The sequence below is a fragment of the Galeopterus variegatus genome, unplaced genomic scaffold, assembly GCF_000696425.1.
Source record: "Galeopterus variegatus unplaced genomic scaffold, G_variegatus-3.0.2 Scaffold886, whole genome shotgun sequence".
In the NCBI taxonomy this organism is placed as follows: domain Eukaryota; kingdom Metazoa; phylum Chordata; class Mammalia; order Dermoptera; family Cynocephalidae; genus Galeopterus; species Galeopterus variegatus.
The window spans coordinates 451,474-476,899 of NW_007726997.1; the positions used below are offsets into that span (position 1 = coordinate 451,474).

Consider the following 25,426-nt stretch of genomic DNA (forward strand, 5'->3'; position numbering starts at 1 on the left):
TCATTTCAAATCAGATTTTTACCTCAGTAGTGAGATAAAAAATGTGATCTGTATACATTGACCATTTAAAATTTTTTAAATAATGCTTAGAGGAAACAAAAATAGAATAAACTAAATTTTTTAAACTCAAGAAACATCTCAAAATGTGTAGATTCCACATATGAGTAAGATCATGTGGTATTTGTCATTTTGTCTGGCTTGCTTCACTTACTATGGTGGTCTTCAGTTCCATCATGTTGCTGCAAATGACAGGAGATTTCCTATTTTTTATAGCTGAATGGTATTGCATTGTGTATATATACACTACAGTTTTTTTTTTATCTATTCATCCACTGATAGGAATTTTGGTTGATTCTATCTCTTGGCTATTGTGAATAGTGTTATAATGAACATGGGAGTACAGATGTCTCTTCAATATATTGATTTCATTTCTGTTGGGTATATATATACTCAGTATTGGAACTGCCAGGTCATAAGGTAGTTCTACTTTTAGTTTTCTAAGAAACCTCCAATCTGTTTTCCAGAATTGCTGTATTAATTTACAATTCCACCAACAATGTATGAAAGTTCACTGTTCTCTGAAACCTGGCCAACATTTGTTATTTTCTGTCTTTTTGATAACAGCTATTTTAACTGGGGTGAGATGGTATCTCATTGTGGTTTTAATTTGGATTTCCCCTGCTGATTAGTGATGTTGAGCATTTTTTCATGTGCTTGTTGGCCATCTATATGTCATCTTTTGAGAAGTGTCTGTTCAGGTCCTTTATTCTTTTTAAAACTAGACTATTTGTTTTTTTGCTGTTGAGTTGTTTGAGTTCCTTATCAAGTCTGGATATCAGCCCCTTGTCAGATATGTAGTTTGCAAACACTTTCTCCCATTCTGTAGATTGTCTCTTCACTTTGTCAACTGTGTACTTTCTTGTACAGAAGCTTTTTAGTCTGATGTAGTCCTGTTTGTCTATTTTGGCTTTAGGTGTGTATGCTTTTGTAGTCTTGTTCAAAAAAGCACTGCCCATTCCAATGTCATGTCGTATCTCCTCTGTGTTTTGTTCTAGTAGTTTAATAGCTTTGAATCTTGAATTTAGGTTTTAATCCATATTGAGTTGATTGTTGAGTATGGTGAGAGATAAGGATCTAGTTTCAATCATCTGCATATGGATATCCAGTTTTCCCAGAATCACTTATCGAAGAGGAAGTCCTTTCACCAATGTATATTCTTGGCACCTTTGTCAAAAATGAGTTGGCTATAAACGTGTGGATTTATTTCTGGGCTCTCTATTATGTCCAATTGGTCTATTTGTCTGTTTGCATGCCAGTAACATGCTGTTTTGGTTACTACAGCTTTACAGTATATTTTGAAGTCAGGTAGTGTGATGTCTCCAACTTTGTTCTTTTTGTTTAAGATTACTTTGGCTATAGAGGGTCATTGTGGTTCCATACAAATATCAAGATTATTTTTTCTATTTCTGTGAAGAATGCCATTGCTATTTTGATAGTGATACTACTAATTCTTCTAACCCATGAACATGGGATATCCTTCCACTTATTTATATCATCTTCAATTTCTTTCACCAATGTTTTATAGTTTTCATTGCAGAGATCTTTCACATCCTTGGTTAAATTTACTCCTAGGTATTTCATTTTTCTGGCAGCTAAAGTGAATGGGATTACTTTCCTGATTTCTTCAGATATTTCATTATTGGTGTATAGAAACACTACTGATTTTTGTATGTTGATTTTGTATCCTGCCACTTTACTGAATCCATTTATTAGTTCCAGTAATTTTTTGATTTAGTCCTTGGGGTTTTCTATGTATATGGTCATGTCATCTGCAAATAGGGATAGTTTGACTTATTCCATTCCAATTTGGATGCCCTTTAATTCTTTCTCTTACCTTATTGCACTGGCTAGATTTTCCAGTACTATGTTGAATAAGAATGGGGAAAGTAAGCATCCTTGATTTTTCCATATCTTACAGGAAAAGTCTTCAAGTTTTGTCCATTTAGTATTGTATTACCTGTGGGTTTGTCATATATGGCCTTTACTGTGTTGAGGTACACGCCTTGTGTACCTAAGTTGTTGAGTATCTACTTCCAAGATACAATGGTGGGATAAGCATAGGGTGTATATTCTCATTCAAAAAGGAAGAAATAGGAGAGAAGAAAGGAATAACAGGTCCTAAACATGTCCAAAACCCAGCAAGGCAGGTATTAAATCTTAAAGCTGTAGAATAATCTCCTTTGACTCCATGTCTAGCATCCTCTGCACACTGAAGTGGGGGTTGAGCCTCTAAATCCTTAGGGAGCCCTGCTCCTGTGGCTTTCCCAGGATGGCATTGCCTGCTGGTAGCTCTACTGTTCTGGGGTTTCCATGGCAGTCCTGCTCCCATGGCTCACTAGGTATGGCCCTGATGAAGGCTTTCTGTTACAACTCTGACCACACATTTCTGCTAGGAATTGTTCTACTGTAGGATCTTTGTGATGACTCCACCCCTGTAACAAATCTCTTCCTTTTCCATACATCCTTTGAAATCAGGGTGGAAGCTGCCATGCCTCCATAGCTCTGGCTTTACATGAGCCTGCAGACAATACCACATGGATATAACCAAGGTTTCTGTCTTGTATCTTCTGAAGTGGTGGGTCCAGCAGCACCTGGGGCCAATTTAGCTACAGCTGGGGCAACCAAGGAGTGCTGTGCTGCTGGAATGCAGGGAGCAGCTTCCTGAGGAAGCCCTTGGAAGTGAGCCTATGGATGGTACCCAAGGCCTAATCCACAAAACCATTGTCTTCCTAGGCCTCTGGGCCTATGATGGGAGAGGTAGCCTTGAAGATCTCTGAAATGCCTTCAGGGTGGTTCTTCTATTCTCTTGATGACCTCTTCTTTCTCTACTAATATCCTTAGCAGATAGTCACTGGGCTACACCACTTGTTTCCTCTCACGAACACAGTTTCATCCTTTATGTGGCCAGGTTGAGAGTTTTCTAATTTTTTACCTCTGCTTCCCTTTTAATTATAAATTTTGGCTTTACATTATGCCTTTGCTACCATAACTCTGTGTAGGTTGTTACAAGTAGCCATGCAGCTGCCCTACTGCTTTGCTGCTTAAAAATTTTATCTGCCAAATGCCCTGGTTCACCACTTTTAAATTCCACATTCCATAAAACTTTTGGGCATGGATAAAATCCAGCCAAGTTCTTTGCCAGTTCATAACAATGGTAACTTTTGCTCCAGTTTCCTCATTTCCATCTTAGACCACCTCAGAATGGCCTTTACTGTCTATATTTCTGTCACCATTCTGGTCACCACTGTTTAACCAATCTCTAAGAAGTTACAGACTTTCCCTGGTTTTCTTGTCTTCTAAGCCTTCACTAGAATCTAGGCTTTTTCTAGCATGCTCTTCCAAATTCTTCTAGCCTCTGCCCATTATCCAGTTCCAAAGCTGCTTCCACATTTTCAGGTATTTGTTATAAGCAACACCATAATCTCAGTACCAATTTTCTGTATTAGTCTGTTTTCTGTTGCTTATAATGGAATACCTGAGACTAGGTAATCTATAAAGAGATGAAATTTATTTCTTACAGTTTTGGATGCTGGGAAATCCAAGGTCCAGGAAAACATCCGGTGAGGGCCTTCTACTTGGATAGGGCTCTGTACAAGGTCCCATGGTGATGCAGAGTGTCATAAGGCAAAGATGTCATGAGCAAAACAGCTAACCTTCTCACTTGGTCTCCTTATAAAGCCATCAGAACCACACCCATGACAACTCCATGAATGGATCAATCCATTCACAAGGGCATAGTCCTTGCAATCCAATCACCTCTTAAAGGCTCCACCTTCCACCACCATATTAGGCGTAAAGGTCCAACATGAGCTTGGGGGTACATTCAAACCACAGCACATATTTCTCTGTTCTTTCTTCATCTTTACATTGTTTTGTAGGTATTCTTTGGTGGTATTAGACCTTTACTGCTCAATATCATAACTTTGTCTCTGGTCTGTGTTTTTTTTTCCATTCTTTGATGGATCACAAGCAACTACCACAACTTAAACACTGCCTGGAACTAATATGTGGTCCTGTAGTTAATTACTAGATTGGCAGAAACATACTGCACGACCGGAACTTGAACTTTGCCCATGCTAAAATGGTGCCTTGCTGTTGTTTCTCAGACTGGGGAAAACTTTCTGAGTGGACTGGACTTTAATTGTTGGCCTTTTAGTCACTTCCTGATCATGTGGGGTCCTCCTAAAAGCAACGGGGCTGTATGGAGTATCCAGCCCACGACTGAGTCTTTCACCTCAAATTTGTCCCCTGTAGATCTGTCACACTGACCAGTCTCCATTGTATGGCACCCATGCCAATTGGGAGACAAATCAGCGGCCAGCACTGTACCCCAATGCACCCCTGGTGGGTCAGGGCCCCCTCCTCTACCCTGCATACATTTCCCATGGGGCAGGTCCCACATGAGTCCCCTGTGAAGACTCAAAGACCTCTAGGAAAATTGGACAGATGCCTTCTATTCTCTCCTCTCACTTCTGAGACAGCAGGTCCAGTGACCCTCTCCGTATACAGTGCTATCCTGGTCCTAAAGATGCAGGTTGGGACTTTCCAAAGTGATTCCTTCTTCCCGTTGGCTGAGGCCCTTCCTTCCTATGAGTGCACAGGGCAACCTTGCAAGTAACTTTGATGGCCTAAGAAATGGGATGGGGTGCTCCAAAGTGATACTTATTTTTTGCCAGTGGTCACAGCACTCTTCTCCTCTGCAGACTCCAAGTAACTCTGGGCAAAAAGTGCTGCACTAACTTTGCCATCTCCAGGTAGCTTCTCTGTGCACTATGCCACGCTGGCCCAGAGAGCAACTGAGGCTGGGAATGATCAGGATGATCCCTCCTTCCACTTGACGCAGCCTTCAATGCTTTAACAGACTCAGCAGGTCTCTCCTCTTCCCCTGAGTTCCAATGGTTTCAGGATGTTGGTTTTGTGTTTAAATAGTTGTAAGTTAATCTCTTGTGGGGGGGAGCAATGCTGGGGATCATCTATTCTGCCAACTTGGTGATGTCACGCTTCCAAGTGTGTATTTTTTGTTTCTATCAGGAAGAGCATATAATATGTGTTTCATATAATATTCTTTATACTAAGCAAATTGCACTAATTGTTTTCAACTTAATTATGGAAATGAGATTATATACATGAGTGTTACCTATGAGAAAATTTATCAACATTAACAATTCCAAAAATTAAAAAGGATCATAGAACTAGACCAATAATATTTCTAACTTTTATTTTACCTGTAGTGTGAGACTCTTTACTGCATTCCATACTATTCCAATAAATTCTTTCATTCTTTCTTCAGGACTTCTACAGCCTTCAGATATATTCAGCATGGCTTTCACAGGAACTGACAATGGTCGGGATTCTAAGTTTAAGAACAGCTAATCATTAAACAGAAATGTAACTTATAATTTCACAAAAAATATCTAGAAAGTATCTTCAAGATTGTTTTCCTTGCTTAAGATTATTACTTCTATATGAGATTACAAAATGTCATATTGGATCATTTTATCTTGTAAATTACTGATGTTTGCAACTATTCAAAACAAGCAAACCTAATTTTTTAGGAGTCAGGAGAGTATTTGTTACTCATGTCAGGGACTGGTGATTGGGATGTAGACTTGGGGAGTGATGGTAATGTCATACTTATTGATTACATGAAAGTATTCACTTTGTGAAAATTCACTAAGCTGTCACTTAAAGATTTTGTCCACTTCTTAGTATAATGGTAATAAATCGATAGAAGTTTTTCTTAAAAAAAAAAAGAAAGAAAGAAAGAAAATTCAAGTACAAAGCACTTGATTCTTCCAAAATTGATAGGAGTCTTCTCATAAGTGAATTTTCCTGATAACAAAAGCTTACCCACAGAATCTCTCAATCTTAAAAAATGATTTTGATGTGAACCAAAGAAGCTTGTGATAACATAAAAGGCAGACTTATTTCTTCATAAGATGAAATGTGATATTCCACTGTTTATATTTTGTTATCAAAACTTTTGTTAAAGATTTCAGAAATTACTTTAAACAAATTAATAATTTACAACAACATATATCTATCAGACCCATATACTTGTATATTTACCCATCTTATGTTAATGCAAACATATAATTTATATGTACAGATGCTCTTCGACTTACGATGGGGTAATGTCCCAACAAACTCATCATTAAGTTGAAAATATCACAAATAGAAAATGCATATAACACACCTACCCTACCGAACATCATAGCTTAGCCTAGCCCATCTTAATGTGCTCAGAATACTTACATTACCCTACAGTTGGTCAAAATCGTCTAACGCAATGCCTATTTTATGAGAAAGCATTGAATATCTCATGTAAGTTATTGAATACTGTACTGAAAGTGAAAACAGAATGGTTGTATAAGTCTTTGAAGTATGGTTTCTACTGAAAGTTTATCACTTTCACATCATTGTAAAGTCGAAAAATCCTATGTCAAACTATCCTATGTCAGGGACCATCTCTACTATTTTATGTACTTTTTATTTATTAACAAAGTATTTACTAGGTATTTATTAAAATATATTTTTAATAAATAAATCAGATCTTGATTTTCAAGACTTTTACAAAATTAAGTTTGAAGATCCTAGGACGCTCTCTATAATAAGTACTACTATATCACCGCTTAAGACTGAATGGTGAAGAAGGGCGTACTTTATCTAGATTTCTGGGCAAGAAGTTGAAGGAAGGAAGATAAATCCCTCAGAAGAGAAACCAGACTTCAGCACAAGAGTGATCTGCAGTATCACATTTCATTGTCTTATTCAAGATATCATGAAAAACTAGGATAAAGTGTTAATTGTCCTCTGTTCACGGGCTTAATTAAAGGTGTCTCTTGCTACATGGCATATATTTTTTAACACTTTTTATTAGAGAAGTAATATATACTAACAGGACTAAAATGAGAAAGTGCAGCACAGCAAAAAATAAGGAAGAGAGGGAAGGTGGAAGGGAGGGAGGAAGGAAGGAAAGAAGGAAAGGAGGAGGGAGAGAGGATGGGAAAGAGAGAAGGAAGGAGGGAGGTGGAAAGAAGACAAAATGAAAATATCCCATAATTTCAACATGCAAAAACAAATCACTCAAAAACTATTTATAGTATCTATTATCTTTTAGGGCTTATTTTAGAAACTGGGAATTCTGTGGTAAGCACAACAGACTTAGTCCCAGTCCTCCTGGAGCTTACGTATACATGTAGGCAGCTTTAAGATTTAAAGCAAAAAAAAAAAAAAAAAAAACCAGAACAAAAACCCAAAAAACTCTTCAGAGAATTTCAGATGCCAGTAGGATTAATATACTTAAATAAAGGTTTCTTCAAAGCATGTACTGGGGGGAATCAGGAAACCTAGGTCCCATTTTCTTATTCTATCAATTCAAGATGTGGAATCTTAAAACTCACTACAGCTACTTGGGTTTCAGATTTCTCACCCAGAACTTTCAGGAGATAAACAACAAAAGCTGCCTAAATCTCACTTGAAAACCACTGGGTGTGGCAGGGATTCTGAAGCCTGTCAAGAAAGAAAAAAAGGAGAAATAAAGAAAGGGGAGGGGAAGAAATGAGAGGAATGAAGGAAGGAGAGACGGAGGGAGTGGAGAGAGAGAGAGAGAGAGAGAGAATGCATTGAGTAACACTGTCTTGTTGTAAGTGGTAAAGATATGAATATCCAGAATCTACCTTTCAAGTTATATATAGATTATCACACTAATCCATCAAGACCACTAAAATCAAAATAGATGGACAATAACTTAAAGTTTGAACTTCCATAACTTTCTTAGTGTGTGTACACCCACAACCATCACTACCACCACCAGAAATAATACCACAGGGTAGTTTATGAGTTAATGCACTTCTAGATAATAAATATCATGAGATCTTGGAGAAGCATTAAGATTTTTAAGTTGGAAAAGGCAGTCTTTGGCTTGTTAGCTGTAACTCTTGACAGGCTGGCACTGTTTTCCAATATTTTATACTCAAAACAGTTCATTAAAAAGATCAAATTATTCAGTGTGACTATAAAACAATAATGCTGATTTTTGTAGGAATATGTGATTTCCAATATTTGATTTTGGCTCTTCACACTTTCCCCTTCTGCAGTTAAGTCATTACCTAAACTTTTCTCTTTATAGTTACAACAAGGGTTCAGTGACAAACTAAAGATAAGCTACCTAGGGGGTTATAAAATTATAAATGAGAAAACTCCAGTCGATTGGATTGCAACTAGAATTTGAATGTTCCTTTTTTTTTTTTTTTTTGAAAGAGGAAGGGAAAAAAGGGAAGAGGGAAGGGAAAGAAAGGTAGAAAGAAATCTTATTCATCATGAACTCAAAACTTTATTCAATGTCCATTTACTACTTACCAGGAACACTGCAGTAAGGGCTGAAAAATATGACATAATCCCTACCCTCCAAGAGCTTATAAGGTACAAGGGAGATATAAACTTAAATACCATGATTATCATATAGTATGATAACTTTGGTACTGTAAAACATTCTGGGAACACAGAAAGACTTACTAATTCAATCAAGTACTGGCAAGAAAGACTTCGCAAAGGAGGTGACATAGAGTTGGGTTGAGAAGGAATTCTAAAGTCCAAGAAAGAAGAAATTTCAGGCAGAGAGAACATGAACAAAGGCACAGAAGCACAACGTGCATGGCAAGTAGTTTAGTGTAAGTGAAGTATACTGCACAGAAATGCAACTGGTGTATTAGAGATAGGGCAAGAAAGGTTAAGTTAAGGCTTAGTTGTGAAGGGCCTTAAATATCATGCTAAGAAAAATACAGTTTATCCTGAAGGTACTAAAAAGACAGTGGACATTTTTAAACAGAGAAGTGTAATAAAATTTGAGTTTTAGAAGTGAAAATTCTTGGGCCGGCCCGGTGGCGCACTGCTACAGTGCGCCGCTTGGGAAGCGCGGCAGCACTCCCGCCAAGGGTTCGGATCCCACATACAGACTGGCCGCTCACTGGCTGAGCGGGGTGCGGGAGCAACACCGAGGGTTGCGATCCCGTTGCCGGTTCCAGTCCGGTACGGGCGCGACACTGAGGGTTGTGATCCATTGCCGGTCACGAAAAAAGACAAAAAGGGGGAAAAAAAAAAAAAGAAGTGAAAATTCTTACATTAACACAATGGATGTATTACTAGAAGAGGGGGAAGAGTGAAAACAGAGACCAATTAGAAGCTGTTTTGCTAACACTCCAAACTCTCTCATTTTATTTGATTGCCGATACAGAAGTTGTAAGTTATATCTATTATAACCCTAGTACATAGTCTGAATGTTAACTTTAAAAAATTCATGAATTATGTTTACTTGATGTGTATTTGATTCTTCCTCTTTTAAGTAGAGAGCAGGAAAAATAAGGCCTGATCCTTGACTATTTTGTGGGGGTCCTTGCAGTCCAAAGATAAACTCCAGGCCTAAAAATTTCATTCTTTTGTTTGGTGATTTAAGTTGACATATACAACTGCAGGCATTTTAAGTATTGACTAAGTATATAATTGAAGGTATTTATCAAATGCATCATTTAAATTTCATTTACCCAGAGTGAAAGATAGAGATTGGTTAACTGAGGCTCCCACTTCTAAAGATACCTCTGGCATTCCACTTTCATTGTTTGAGAGAAGGGATGATGCCACAGACCACAAACAAGTCAGATCATTTTCTCAGTATTATCCCCCTGAAAATTAGACACTAATCTGACAGACCCTGCACTGACTGACTTTGCATTACTTTACTTCTTTAACTCAGTAGAATTGAAGATCAAAGAAAAATTAAGTTGTGTAACTCTATGCATACATGATTAAGAAGATCTTAGAATTGTGCCTGATACCTAATTATAAAATTGTAATAACACTTTACAACCTGAGTGATCCTGGGAAGACCACGTCCCTCCAGTCCCCAATACTCACAGCCTTGCCACCTAATTCCGCCTGACAAATCCCAAGATTAATTCCTCTATGTCCTTTATCTTCCATTTACAGGAGCCACTAGGAGAAGCCCAAAATTCTAAGAACACTCCTTATCCCCCAGACTCTCATCACTAAACAGATCTATACAACCAGCATCTGACCCTATCTCTCAATCCACAACAACATTGGAATCTTCTCCATTCTACCCTTTAGAACTCATAATACATCATCAGCAAAATCTCCTATAATTTCTTAAAACTCTTTTCTGAACCTGAGGCCCTAAGGATCAGCAGAATGGCTAAATGGAAGGTGCCTGATTCACTGCTTACAGGAGAGCTACCAGACTGTGAACACAACAATGGACTTTCCTTGAATAAGAAATGAATTCTATTGGGTTAAGTTACTGAGATTTTGGCGGTAGTTTTTTAGAGCCAATGAATAACACTGGGCAGTACGACTTACTAGAGGAATCTGAAATAGTTGACCGTTTCCACCTTTTTGAAACACTTTTTTCACATCTTTCTTGATACTACTGTCTCTGTGTTACCTTTCTACCTCACTGGCAGCTCCTTCTCAGTTTTCCTGCTAGTTCTTCACTTTCCAGACTTCCAAATGTTGGAACATTTACAGGCGCAGTCCTTGAGCCACTTCTCTTCTCTACAAACACACTCTTCTTAAATGATCTCACTCAATGTCATGGCTTTCACTATAATGATTCTATGTCCAGGGAATAGTCTGGATCTATCCTCTAAGCTGCAGACTATTTATCCAACTGCATACTTAACATCTCTCTTTGGATATTTAATAGGAATTTCAAACTTAGCATGACCAAAGCAAAACTCCTGAGTCTCTCTCAACACCTATACTCTTCATCCTATAGCCTTTCATGTCTCAGTAAATAGCAAATCCACATTTCCAGTGTTCATGTGAAAAAATTTGACCCCTCTCTTTCCTACCACACATCCTGACAATTACCATAATCTTATTGGCTGTATTTCAAAATACATTCTGAATTTGAACCTGCATCCTCTAGTGATACTATCCTGGTCTGAGTCACCATGATCACAGGCATACACTATGGCAACAGCTGTTTACCTACTTCTACACTTTCCTCTTTACGGTCTATTCTCAACACAGCACCCAGAGTGTTACTGGTAAAATAGTCAAAAAAGATCATATCACTCCTCTACTCAAAGCTCTTCAGTGGCATCCCATCTTACTCACTTTTACTAGTCAAAGTCCTTACGATGGGATATAAGTCCCTATAGGATCTGGCTTCCCTGCTGTCTTTTTTACTTCCCCTTCTATCCCTCTTCCCAGTGCTCTCTCTACTCCAGCCACATTGTCCTCCTTATTCCTTGAAGACAAAAATACTGGGTTGAAGAACATATTAGAAGGAATCACACCCCCATCGACTTTCTCTCAGTCCCTCATTTGTTCATATCTTTAGGAGACCTCAAAAGGATTTACAGAATTTCAGCACAGCAGGAATAAAGGCAAAAAAGTGCCAACTTGTGAATCTTATTATATTACTATTCTTCCATCCTGTTGAGGAGGCTTGGAAAACACTTGAAAATGAGATAAAGGAAAATGCTGGCCTCTTCCAAGACTTATGAGTTATGGAAAAGTTGCTTAGTTCAAGTCAATAAGTATTACTGTGTACCTACTTGTGCTTGGTTCTAGGGAAACAAAGATATATAAGATTGGGGTCATGCCTTTGAGTAGCTTACATTCTAAAGAGGGAAATGGATTGGTAACAGAAATTTTTATCATAATGTAGAAAGTGCAGTAACTGTAAGAAGCATTATCTTATGATGACCTCTCACTCTGTTCTAAGCTACATATGTATAGACATGGAAAGAAGCTATTACTCACTCGTGATCCTAAAAATAATTTTGGGGTCTCTGGAAAGAAATATAAATTTATACATACCTCTTGGTATAGCTTCACAAATAACCTAAATCTGTACTTCCTTTTTCATTTCCTTGGCTACAAACCTGTTGAATATCTTCTTCACTACTAAGTAGATATACTCACAGTTCTGCAGAAGGCCTTCATCCTTCAGTTCCATCCTACAGACTACTCTTAACTGTAGGATACTATTGAAGAATAAATAGCATCTAAGATAGAAAAAGTTCTCTATCTGGCTTTCAAAGCCTTGTATAAGCTGGTCTTGCCTCTGTGAAATTGTTCAACTTTATTTTCCACTACTTCCACTAAAGAATCTCTATTCCAAGCCATGTCTTCCCCTACTGTTCCCATCCAAGTGAATTGGCCCCCTTTGACTGTTGCAAATCCTTTCTATTTAGGACCTACCTCAAGTTGCACCTCCTCAGTGAAAACTTCTCCAGTTCTTGAAGTCTATAGTAATGACTCCTTTTCCTAAACATTCCTCAGTTCTATAAAGTTTACTACATTGCACATTACTTTTCTCTCTCCAGTCAGAACCTAAAGCTCATCAGAAGGGAAGCCACATCATACACTACTTGCAATTTCCAAAAGCTCTTAGCACAGATTTAAGAACACTGCAGGAACTCAAGATTATATTTACTGATTGCCTGGCTAGAGTTAAAATTTTACCTCAATATCCTGGGTTGTAGTTGGACTACTCTTATTATAATTCAACTTTTTAAAACATATCTAAATTCTGATGTAGCAGGAATACACTGAAAGGTTCTGTATACCAATTGAAAATGTACCTCAAGTGTTGCAGCTCTTTTTGAATTTGTCTAGTAGGTTTTCCAGCATTTTCTGGAAAGCCCTCAAAAAAAAAAAAAAAAAAGTACCTCAAGCTGCTAACTTCTCCTGAATATTTGATAAACATCCCAGGAAACCTGGGAACAGATACGACAAGGTATAGGAAACCACTTTATATCAATTACAGGACAAGGGGTGAAGATGATTAAGATATGTGAGTTTTATATTCTATACCTAAATAAATAACACTTAAGTAAAAATAACAAGAGAAAAAGGTTTTATTTATTCATGCAACCACTATTTACTACATATTTGCTCAATGCCAGAAATGGTTGTTAAACTCTGGGTATACAAACATGAACAAGTCAAATACAGTCCTTGGCATACATTCTAGAGGAGGAGACAGAAAATAAAAGAATGGGAAACATGAGGACAGAAAAGAGGTGTTAAGGTAGGGAAACTTGGGGGAATTGCACAGACCTATTTCAGAGAGACTGAATAGGGAAGGTTTCTTTAAACAACCTGGAGTATGAAAAGTAAATAGCTATGTTAAAGTGAGGTGTCAATAACACCAAGGTCAAGGGTTTGGATCCCTGTACTGACTAGCCATGAAAAGGAAAAAACAAAAAGTACACAGCTCTGAAAGGAGCAACAAAAACAGGAGAAACAGCACATGCGAAAGATCCCAGGCAAGAAAAAGTATGAAGTGTAAGAAGAAATGAAAAAGGATCAGTGTAAGGAAAAATGACAAAAGATAGAACGAAAGAACCTGACAGAGGTAAGATCAAGTCAAATTTTGTAGGTTATGGTAAGGAACTGGGTTTAAACTGAAGTGCAATAAGAAGCAACTAATGTGTTTTAAGCAGGGAATGACATGATCCAATATAGATTTTTAATAAGATGACACTTGCTGCCATCTGGACAATGGATTGGGGTTACTTAGATCAGAGGATGAGATAATGTGGAATGACAGCGTGAGACCAGTTAGGATACTCTTGCATTATTCTGTACAAGAAATAGCTAGGGTTGCAGCATACAAACAAACAAAAAGATTCAAGATACAAGGGCACTTCAAAAAGTTCATGGAAAAATAGAGTTGAAAGATAATACAAATCTTTCGATTAACTTTTTGAAGTGCTCTCATATAACCTGGAGATAGAATGGACAGGAAAGGGAGACACTAAGAATGAATCCTAGGTTTCAGGCTTGAACAACATGGTGAATGGGGGGGGCGGGAGGGGGGCAGAGGTAATAATTGCACAGATTTAGGAAGGCAGAGGGAATAAGACAAGTTAGGCTTGAGTGACCTGTAAGATATCTAAGCAGAGATGTGTAGGCAACTGAATATGAGACACCTTTAAAAAAGAGAAAAAGAAAAATAAGACTGGTGTAATAAAGTCAGTTCGACAAATAATAAAAAAGAAGAAAGACCAGTGTGAAATAATATTTTGTAGACATGAATTGATATACTGGGTTTTAAGGTAACTTGAAGATGGTTAAAAGCCAAACGAGAAAAGAAAGAAAAAAATTATACTACAAGGTCAGGAGCTACTAGAAAAAATAAGCTTCACCATGCTTGAAGTATACAGCTTTTCTTTTAAAATCCAAACATTAAAAATGTGATCTCTACCTTCTGAGTTGTGTTTTATGATTTTAAAGAACTTTCACATCTCTTAATTTATTTGAGTCTTAGAACAACACTGTGAAGTATTGTTGGGTATGATTACTACTATTTTATTATTTTATTTATTTATTTTTTTTGGCATTTCTTGAGGCTTACTACCATTTTATAAATGAAGAAAATGGGGCTGTATGAGGTCAGCTTGTCATGGGTAGAGAGAGCACCAAAATCTTGGTGTTTTGGTCCCTAGTCTACTGGTTTATCTACCATACCTTCCTAATTCTTGATCTATATTTTACAATGATCATTACTTTTGGCAACTTTATTTGGCAATATAAAATTAAATAATTTGAAGAGAAAGTGACCTTTACATAGTTATACTATTTTCTAAATTTCTAAAGGTTAGATAATAATTAAAGCTTTAAGCAACTTGTCATAGAACTTCAATAATGCCTCAGACTTTTCATCAAAATACAACCTGCATTTCATACTATCACTCTTGAAAGTCCCTTGGGAACTAATGGCTTGTGGAGTCTGCAAGTCAGCGTGACACGGCATGCAAAACTGCATCTCATGTTGAGCCAACCAGGAAAATATATGTCATCACTATGTGACATTCAGAATTTCATCTGGAAACTATAATCTTGTTCTGAAAGCTAAAAAGGGATGAAAAGACTGCATACAAAACTATTTGGTTGAATTTTTGCTGAATTCTTGCCAGTTTATATAAAAATTGGAATGACATACTTATTTCCAAAGAACTCCACATTTGAAAAACTTGCAATGCACTTAATATTACAATGCTTTCTCAAAAAACTTCAAAGTTAGGTGACATTATAGTTTAAATGCAATGATAACTAAAAATTAATGGATCTCTGGTAAAAAAAAAATCTTTATAACAAAGCAGAAAAGTTGAAAATGTGCAAAGCAGAACTGTATTGCTCAAAACCGTATACAATGAAAGCACATCCTAATTCTTTCTCCTAATCAAATAAACCCTAGATTTAAAAAACAAAAACCTTTTGTAAAGTCTGCAATCTGTCTCATGTATCTCACGACTTTATCTTTTAGATTACTCTTCCACTTCCCTCTAGTTCATGTGTACAATACCTTCATAATTCGTTTTCCTTCTTCCTATCGAAACAGAAATGTGTAAGTGTGAATTAGTCCAAGTGTTATATAATCAGCATTTTATGTTTTAAACCTGCTGTGACTAATTGCAATATGAAATATAAGTAGACAAAGCTGGAACAGCTAACTCACAAAAATTATCCTCATGAGTCATGTTTCTACTATCCTTACATTTTCTTATATTATATCTCATGCCCCTGAACATAAGGCTGAATACATGACCCAACCTGCGCTGACAATGGGCCAATCATAGTACCTGACCTCCCCGGCTATAGTGACTGCCCAAGATGTGGGCTCATGATCCAAAACAGGTCAAGCAAAATCCTCTTCAGGTACATTTTCAAAAGACCTGGGACAAGATTTCTTTGATCACAAAGAGTTATGTGTGTGAGTTCAGAAGTGCCCCAGCCACATATTTATACTCAGTAAGAGAAAGTTAAGCCAAAAGGAAAAGACAACCTGATAGTGCAGAGTACCTGTTCTAAGTCATTTCAAAGCAAAGATCCATTTTTGTCTTTCTTACCATTCGGTTATGGGAATCAACTAATACTTTTTTACTTTTTACTTAAAATCATTTGAATATAGTTTCTTTCTCTTGCAATCAGAAAGTCTTTTCCAATTTAGAAATGTTTATTTCCTAGTAAAAGAAACAATTATCAACTGGAGGGAAAAGCAGGCAATATATCAATAGCTGTACGTACCTCCCCTAGCAACATCATCATACAGTCTACAGAGCTCCTCCAAATGCTTTAAGCATACCATAGGCTTTATCTCCCCACTTCCCAGGCTTACTTCCTAAAGAACTATTCAACCTCATTGCCATCTTAGCTCATCTGGCTCTCAGTCCTTCCATTACCATATTCACTGGTCACTATACCACTGACGCTCTGCCTACAGATTTGGAGATGCTATTGATATTTTTACTCCTCTGATCTTTTCTCTACCTCAAAAGATTTCTTTTACTACCTCAGCCAATACTTTTCACAATTTAACCTGGTACCTTGGGACCTGCAGGACAGTTCTCCAGGTGGCCTTAGACGAAGTTCATTCCCTTTTCACTTGTAGTTCTCAAGAACAACTATAGAATGTACTGGGAATGCAACATCCTGAGATAGGGAGAAACCGACCAGAATAGCTCAGGCTCTGTTCCAGTCTCCCCTAGAAACAGTATACTTCAATACATGCAGATGAGACATCATCCATCCCAGGCAGCTTTCCTGAGCCTGTGGGGACAATGAATCCTAGGCTTCTGTTGTACTTTGCTGCCTATCTTTAAGAACAAATCTCCTTCATGTAACTTGTTGCACATGAGTGTGTTCTATCTCACTACACAAGTTGGTAATCAGTGCACAGTGAACCTGCTTCACAGGATCCTACTATCTGGGCCCCATATGAGCAGCTTTCTTGAGGTAACCCTAAACTTTAACATAGTAACATTCTAATACAGCAGTGTCCTCCAAAAATGTGACATACAAAACTACAAGACTATAATAGGACTGTTGGAGGAAAATATAAGAATATCTATTACTATTTGCTTTTATCTAAAAATGAGAAAGACACACAATTTATTACTATTTAGTAAAGTAGACTGTCACTGGGGCCCTTCCCCATGTCAGAAGGCCACAGATAACACTGCTAACTATACCAAAGGAAGAAAAGACATTCGACAAGAAGAAGGAATTAGCAGGGGCCCTTTAATTCTTCATTTGTTTTCAGTTAATTATGGCATATTACAATTTATATAAGCATAGTTGAGCAGATTTACTAATTTTATTATCTATTTTTAACTAAATTAATCCTCACGAATTTGGATACACACTTATAAAAGATTCATGTAAAGGACAAACATCCAAACATATGGATTAAAGACAAAACTAATTTACTTAAAAGAAAAGGGCAACATCTTCCTATTAAATTCATATAATTATCTTAGGAAGATGGAAATTTACTTGACTGATGTCAGCAAACCTTTGCAAAATGATTGAGACAGAAAAATAAGTATCATAAGTGCAGTTAATGATGCCCTTTTACTCCTCTTGAATCTATGTATAACAGAGATATATGGTTTTCAATTATGTCAGCGACTAAAACCAACTATTGAAATAACCCGAATTAAAAACTAAATCTTGAAGTTATTATAACAAAGTATAAAGCAATATTTTAAGAAATAAAATTGCAATATTACTCTCACTGAAATATTATTGATGTTTTATTAAAATTCTATAAGAACAAGATTAAAAAACTAAATAGCACCATGCAGATATTAATGACAATATTATTAATGTAATAACTAATATATGAGCATTGATTCATAAGAAACATCTTTCGTTTGCATGCTAAGTGAATAGTTATATGAAAGAATAAAGTGAAACTGCTGTACAAAAAATGAAGTACTGTGGGCCGGCCCGGTGGCGCACTGGATGGTGCGCCGCTTGGGAAGCGTGGCAGCGCTCCCGTCCGAGGGTTCGGATCCCATATACAGACCGGTTCCCGCTCACTGGCTGAGCGAGGCGCGGGAGCAACACCGAGGCTTGCGATCCCGTTGCCGGTCCCCGGTCCGGTACGGGGGCAACACTGAGGGTTGCGATCCGTTGCCGGGCACGGAAAAAAGACAAAAGACAAAAAAAAAAAATGTTAAGATAAAAATTATTTGCATGTTTTATAACACAGTGATACATATATTTAATGCATAAATAATAAAAAACGTACTATGGACGCTTGCACAAAAAGTTTTTGATAAAAATGCACTAAGAAAAACACTGAAGACTACTATTCTAAAACTTAACTACTTTAAAAGTTTGTGTTCTCTGTATTTGTTTTAATTCATCCCTCCTTAGCGTTTAGTAAAGCTTTTAACAAAATGTGAACCTGCCTCAGCTGTATTAAAGGAAACCAAAAAACAGGGTTTGGGTGTGTGTACGTGTGTACGTGTGTGTGTGTGTGTGTGTGTACACGTGTGTACGTGTGTGTGTGTGTGTGTGTCCTTTTTTTTGGGTTTGTTTTGATCCAGGCATGGGCAAGCATGTTTAAAAGGGAGAGGAGTGAGTTAATGCAAACGGTAATCAAAGAACTCCAGCAGGATGTAGAATTAAAAGTAATTTCTCAAAATTAAAATAATTTACATTCTAAACATTCTTCCTTTGACAAAATTTAGTGGAGTCTATAGTCTACCTTTAAAGAAAAAATGAGAAGCAAAACTCGAACATATTTTTAAAAACCAAACACAAATAAATCTCTGTTTCATAGTCCCAGAGAAAAAACAAGCCAAGGAGGTAAGAAAATAGTTTTTTAAACAATAAATACGAAATAATTACTGATCTAACTCATGACAATAAAGGTTCCAAGAAGAAAAAATATTAGAAACATGCTAAAGAAAAGTATAACACATTTTAAAATAAAATCAACAAGCCTAGTTTGCTTAACAAACTGAACACATTCCTGGAATTAATCAACAAATACTAACTGTAAGATACTCTGCAGGACACACTTAGAGATACACCAAGAAAGTATAATTACATCTCTTTATAAGCTGATGATTTAATTGAGGAGTCCTCATATGAACACTAGCAATGCAAGAAACTTAGGTATGTGGTAAATCCCAAGTAAGTAGTTCAATCAAATGATATGGCTATAAAACATTATCATTAAATGATGAAGGTATGTATGAAATAGAAAGAAAAATCAGAGTTAAAAATGTTGGAAGCAGCCCCCACTACCTAGCAGGAGGCAGAAGGCAGGAGCATGAGCAGGGTGCAAGGCAGGAGTCGAGGGCAGCCCCCGCTACCTGGCAGGAAGCAGGAACATGTATAGGATCCAAGGCAGCAGCTGAGGGAAGCACCCACAACCCAGCAGGAGGCAAGAGCAGAGATGGGGTCTGAGAAAGGAGCCAAGGGCATTCCCCACCACCAGGTAGGAGGCAGGAGCATGCGCAGTGTCTTAGGCAGCAGTCGAGGGTGGCACCCACCACCCAGCAGGAGGCAACAGCACACACAGGGTCTGTGGCAATTGCTGAGGGAAGCCCACACAGCCCAGCAGGAGGCAGGAGCACATATAGGATATGAGGCAGTAGCTGTTGGCAGTACCCCACACCAAGCAGGAGCATGTGCAGGGTCTGAGGAAGGAGCTGTGGGCAGCGGCCCCTGCCCAGCAGGAGGCAGGAGCATGCAGAAAACACCACTTCTGTGCAAGTGGCCCACCACACCCCCTTCTACAGCCATGACTGCCACAAAAGTGGCTCACTGCTCCACTAGCACCACAGTGCCTGTGTAGGTGGACTGCCAGCCACTTGACTACACTGACACAAAGAGAATAGACACCACAAAAAGAAGAGGAATTTTCTCTCCTCAAAGCCCACTCTTGAATAACAGAAGCAACTGCTTTACCAGATAACCAGACATCAATGTAGAGATACTAAAAATATGAAAATACAAGAAAATGACACCACCGAAAGAATACAGTAATTCTCAAATACTAGACCCTATAGAGCAGGAGTCACTTGAAATGACTGAAAAAGAATTCTGAGCAGCAATCTTAATGAAACAATGAGATATGAGAATCCTCAGTTAGACAACATAATGAAGCAAGAAAAAAAAATCCAAAATATGAAGGAGGAAATTTACAAAGAGATTAATACCTTAAAAAAGAATGTAGCAGAATTCATCGTACTGAAAGATTCACTCAATAAAACATAAAACACAACCGAGAGCTTAAGCAACAGGCTAGAACAAGCAGAAAAAAGAATTTCTTATCTTGAAGATAGTCTTTTTGAAATAACCCAGGTGGACAAAAAAAAAAAAAAAGGAAAAAAGAATTTTAAAAAATAAGAAAATCTAACAGACCTAGCAGACAACCTTAAGCACATGAACATTCAAATCACGGGTGTTTCAGAAGTGGAGGAGAACGGAAAAGGCATTGAAAGCCTATCCAACAATATAGTAAAGGAAAACTTCCAAGGTACACAGAGACACACCCCTTCAGATCCAGGAGACTCAAACATCCCCAAACAAATTCAATCCAAAAAGATCCTGTCCAAGACACATTACAGTCAAACTAGCAAACCTCAGAGACAAAGAGAGCATCTTAAAAGAAGCAAGAGAAAAGTGTGAAGTCAACTAACTATAAGGGAACCCCTACCAGACTAACAGCAGACTTCTCAACAGAAACTTTAAAGGCCAGAAGAAAACTGAATGATATATACAAAATACTAAAAGAAAAAAACTGCCAGCTAAGAACACTATACTCAGCATGACTGTCCTTCAGAAATGAGGGAGAAATAGTGTATTTCCCATAAAAACAAAAATTGTGGGAGTTCACCACCACACAACCAGCCCTACAAGAAATCTTCAAGGGAGTCCGACATCTGGAACCCCAAAAATGATAATCACCAGCATGTATACATGAGAAAGAATAAAACCCATTAGAAGAGCAGATACACAAATGAGAAAGAGAATGAAACTATACCTTAATACTACCAAAACAAAACAAAACAATAAACACTGAAGATGAACAATAAAAGGGAAAGAAAGGAACAATACATACGTAAAACAACCATAAAAAAATCACTACAATGCCAGGAGTAACACAAGACCTTTCAATAATAATTCTAAATGTAAACAGATTAAATTCTGTACTCAAAAACACAGACTGACTGATTGGACTAAAAAACTAGACCCAACTATGTGCTGTCTCAAGAGACTCACCACACCTGTAAAGACACACACAGACTAATAGTGAAGGGATGAAAAAAGATAGCCCATGCAAATGGGAAACAAAAATGAGCAGGAATAGCTATTCTTGTATCAGATAAAATAGACTTTAAACCAAAAACCATAAAAAGAGACAAAGAAGGCTACTATATAATGAAAAAGGGATCTATCCAGCAAGAACACATAATGATCCTAAATATACATACGCCCAACACTGGAGCCCCCATATATATAAAGCAAATACTATTATTAGGCTTAAAGAAAGAGATAGATCCCAATACAATAACAATAGGGGACCTGAATACCCCTCTCTCAGCACTGCACAGATCATTTAGGAAACAAATCAACAAAGAAACACAGGATTTAAACTACACTTTAGACCAACTGGACCTGGCAGACACTACAGAACATTTCATCTGACAACTTTAGAATATACATTCTTCTCTTCAGCACATGGGATATTCCCCAGGATAGACCATATGTTAGATCACAAATCAAGTCTAAACAAATTTTAACAAACTGAAATCATAGCAAGTATCTTTTCAGACCATAATGGATTAAGACTAGAAATTGATAACAAGTGAAACTCAGGAAACTGTGCAAACACATGGAAATTAAACAACATGCTCCTGAATGACTACTGGTCCAATAAGAAATTAAACAAGAAACTTTAAAAAATTTTTGGGACTAACGAAAATAAAGACATATCATACCAAAGCCTGTGAGATACACAAAAAAGGTACTAAAAGGAAAGTTTATTGCAATAAACACTAACATCAAAAGTACAGAAAGATTTCAAATAAACAACCTAATGCAAAACTTCAAAGAACTAGAAAAAGCAAGAACAATCCAATCCCAAAATTAGTAGACAGAAAGAAGTAATTAAGATCAGAGTAGAACTAAGTAAAATAGAGACCCTAAAAATGTTACAAAGAAATCAATGAGACAAAAAGTTGGTTTTTTGAGAAGATAAACAAGATAGACCAGCCATTAGCTAGGCTAACTAAAAAAAAGAAGAGACAGGCTGAGCCCATGGCGCACTCGGGAGAGTGCGGCGCTGGGAGCGCAGCAGCGCTCCCGCCGCAGGTTCGGATCCGACATAGGGATGGCCGGTGCGCTCACTGGTTGAGCGTGGTGCGGCCAGTCTCAAAAAAAAAAAAAAGAGAGAGACAAGAGACAAGACCCAAGTAACAAAAATCAGAAATGAAAAAGAAGACATCACAACCAATACCACAGAAATACAAAGAATCATTAGAGACTATTATAAACAACTATACACCAACAAATATGAAAACCTTGAGGAAACTGATAAATTTCTGGACACATACATACTACCAAGACTGAACTAAGAAGAAACAGATTATCTGAACAGACCAATATCAAGCAATGAGATTGAAAGAGTAATCAGCATTTTCCCAAAAAGAAAAACCCAGGACCAGAAGGCTTTACTGATGAATTCTACCACATATTTAAAGAGGAATTAATACCAATTCTCTTCAAACTATTCCAAAAAATTGAAAGAGAGGGCATTCTCCCAAGCTCATTCTCATTCACCCAAAACTAGACAAAGATACAACAAAAAGAAAAAACTACAGGTTAATATATTTGGTGAACTTAGATGCAAAAATCCTCAACAAATTATTAGCAAATAGAATACCACAACACATCAAAAAAATTGCACTTCACAATCAAGTGGGATTCATCCCAGGGGTTCAAAGATGGTTCAACATAGGCAAGTCAATAAATGTGATATAGCACATCAAGAAAATCAAGGACAAAACCACATGATATCTCAATAGATGCAGAGAAAGCATTTGACAAAATTCAACATCCCTTCATGATAAAGACTCTCAGTAAATTTGGTATAGAAGGAAAGTATCTCAACACAATAAAAGCCATATATGATAAACCCACTGCCAATATCATCATGAATGGAGAAAAGCTAAAAGCTTTTCTCTTAACAGGAATAAGACAAGGATGCCCACTCTTACCACTCCTATTTAAAATAATATTGGAAGTACAAGCTAGAGCAACCAGGCAAGAGAAAGAAATAAAGGACATCCAGATTAGAAAGACAAAGTCAAACTATCTATATTTGCAGATGACATGATCCTATATATAGATAAACCTAAAGACTACCAAAAAACTCCTAGAGCAAGTAAACAATTTCAGTAAAGTTGCAGGATACAAAATCAACATGCAATAATCAGTAGCTTTTTCATGCACCAATAATGAACTATCAGAAAAATAAATTAAAAAAACAAGCCCATTTACAAGTCACTAAAAAAAATAAAATACCTAGTAATCAATTTAACCAAGGAGTTGAAAGATGTCTACAATGAGAACCACAAATCACTGCTGAAAGAAATTAAAGAGGACACAAAAATACGGAAAGAGCTATAGTAAAAGCTATAGTAAGCAAAACAGCATGGTACTAGCATAAAAATAGACACTCAGAATAATGAAACAAAATAGAAAACTCATAAATCTACCCATATAGTTATAGCCAACAGATATTTGAGAAGGGCAACAGGAGCATACATTGGGGAAAGGACTGTTTATTTAATATGTGGTGCTGAACATCCACATGTAGAAGAATAAAACTAGACTTGTATCTCTTGCCATAGACTAAAATCAACTCAAAATCAATTAAAGACTTAAGTATAAGACCTGAAACTATAAAACTACTCAAAGAAAACGTAGGGAAAAACACTTCAGGAAGTAGGGCTGGACAAAGACTTTATGAACAAAACCCAGAAAGCACAGGCAACAACAAAAAAAAATCAAATGGGATTATATCAAACTAAAAAGCTTCTGCACATCAAAGGAAACAATTAACAGAGTGAAAAGACAACCTACAGAATGGGAGAAAATATTCACAAACCATACATCCAACAAGGGATGAATAGCCAGAATATAATACGAAGAACTGAAAACAACAGTAAACAAACTAAGGAACCTGATTTAAAAATGGTTAAATGAGCTAAATGGGCATTTCTCAAAAGAAAATATACAGATTGACAACAGACACATGAAAAAATGTACACCATCAATAAGCATCAGGGAAATGCAAATCAAAACACACTGAGATATCATCTCATGTCAGTTAGACTTGCAATACCAAAAAGACAGAGAATAACAAATGCTGGCAAGAACGGGGAGAAAAGAGAACCCTCCTACACTGTTGATGGGACTGCAGTAAGTTAGTGCAGCAATTATGGAAAACGGTATGGAGATTCCTCAAACAACCACTGATAAAACTGCCATACAATCTAGCAATCCCACTTCTGCTGTGTACCCAAAGGAATGGAAATCATCATGTCAAAGGGATACCTGCATTCCCATGTTTATCACAGCTCTATTCACAGTAGCTAAGAATTGGAACCAACCTAAATGTCCATCGAGGGATGACTGCATAAGGAAAGTGCTATGTATACGCAATGGAAAACTACTCTACCATGAAAAGAAATGAAATTCTACCATTTGCAGCAACATGGATGAACTTAGAGAAAATCATGTGAAGTGAAATAAGCCTGGTATAGAAAGAGAAATACTACATGTCCTCACTCATAAGTGGGAGCTGAAAAAAATAAACAAAGAATGATACAACAATTGCAATAATTGCTTCAACGTTTTCAAAAGGAGAAAACAGAACGAGGCCTCCAGAGGTTAGACAGGGGGAAGGAGAGTGGGGGTTAGGGATAAATTAGTAAAGGGCCACAAAAAGTGTTTACAATGTATAATGATAAATTTTAAAAAAAGAAAAAAGAGAGAGATCGCTACTTATAAACTCATTCTTTGAGAAATTTACTGTGTGCAGCATTGTCCATACATAATCTGGATTCACATACAGCATCTTATTAAAGTGGACTTCAGATGAATTAAAAGTCTACATTAGAGGGCCGGCCCGGTGGCACACTGCTACAGTGCGCTGCTTGGGAGCACGGCAGCACTCCCGCCGAGGGTTCGGATCCCACATACAGACCGGCCGCTCACTGGCTGAGCGAGGTGCGGGCGCAACACCGAGGGTTGCGATCTCGTTGCCGGTCCCGGTCCAGTACGGGCGCGACACTGAGGGTCGCAATCCGTTGCCGGTCACGAAAAAAGAAAAAAAAAAAAGTCTACATTAGAAAGGTAAAAGTGTGACGATAAGAGAATTATGGTATAGAAATACATCTCATAAAAAAAAAATTGTTTCATGAAAAATGGGCATGTTTAGTACATTAAAATGAAGGAAATTCAATTAAAAGAAGAACACATAGAAGAAAGATAACAAAGATGACCTATTGGAAGAAAATAT

The 25,426-nt window shown here is 37.2% G+C and overlaps 1 protein-coding gene across 1 annotated transcript in view; it reads right to left on the reverse strand.

The window, feature by feature from the left end:
- The window catches only part of LOC103590853 (vacuolar protein sorting-associated protein 13B), a gene marked incomplete at both ends in the record, with an annotated part of 498,786 nt that overhangs the window by 451,198 nt on the left and 22,162 nt on the right, over nucleotides 1-25,426 (reverse strand). Inside the window, one exon of the mRNA XM_008573178.1 lies at nucleotides 5,286-5,413. Coding sequence (XP_008571400.1) covers nucleotides 5,286-5,413 — 128 coding nt within the window. The remainder of the gene's footprint in view (nucleotides 1-5,285; nucleotides 5,414-25,426) is intronic.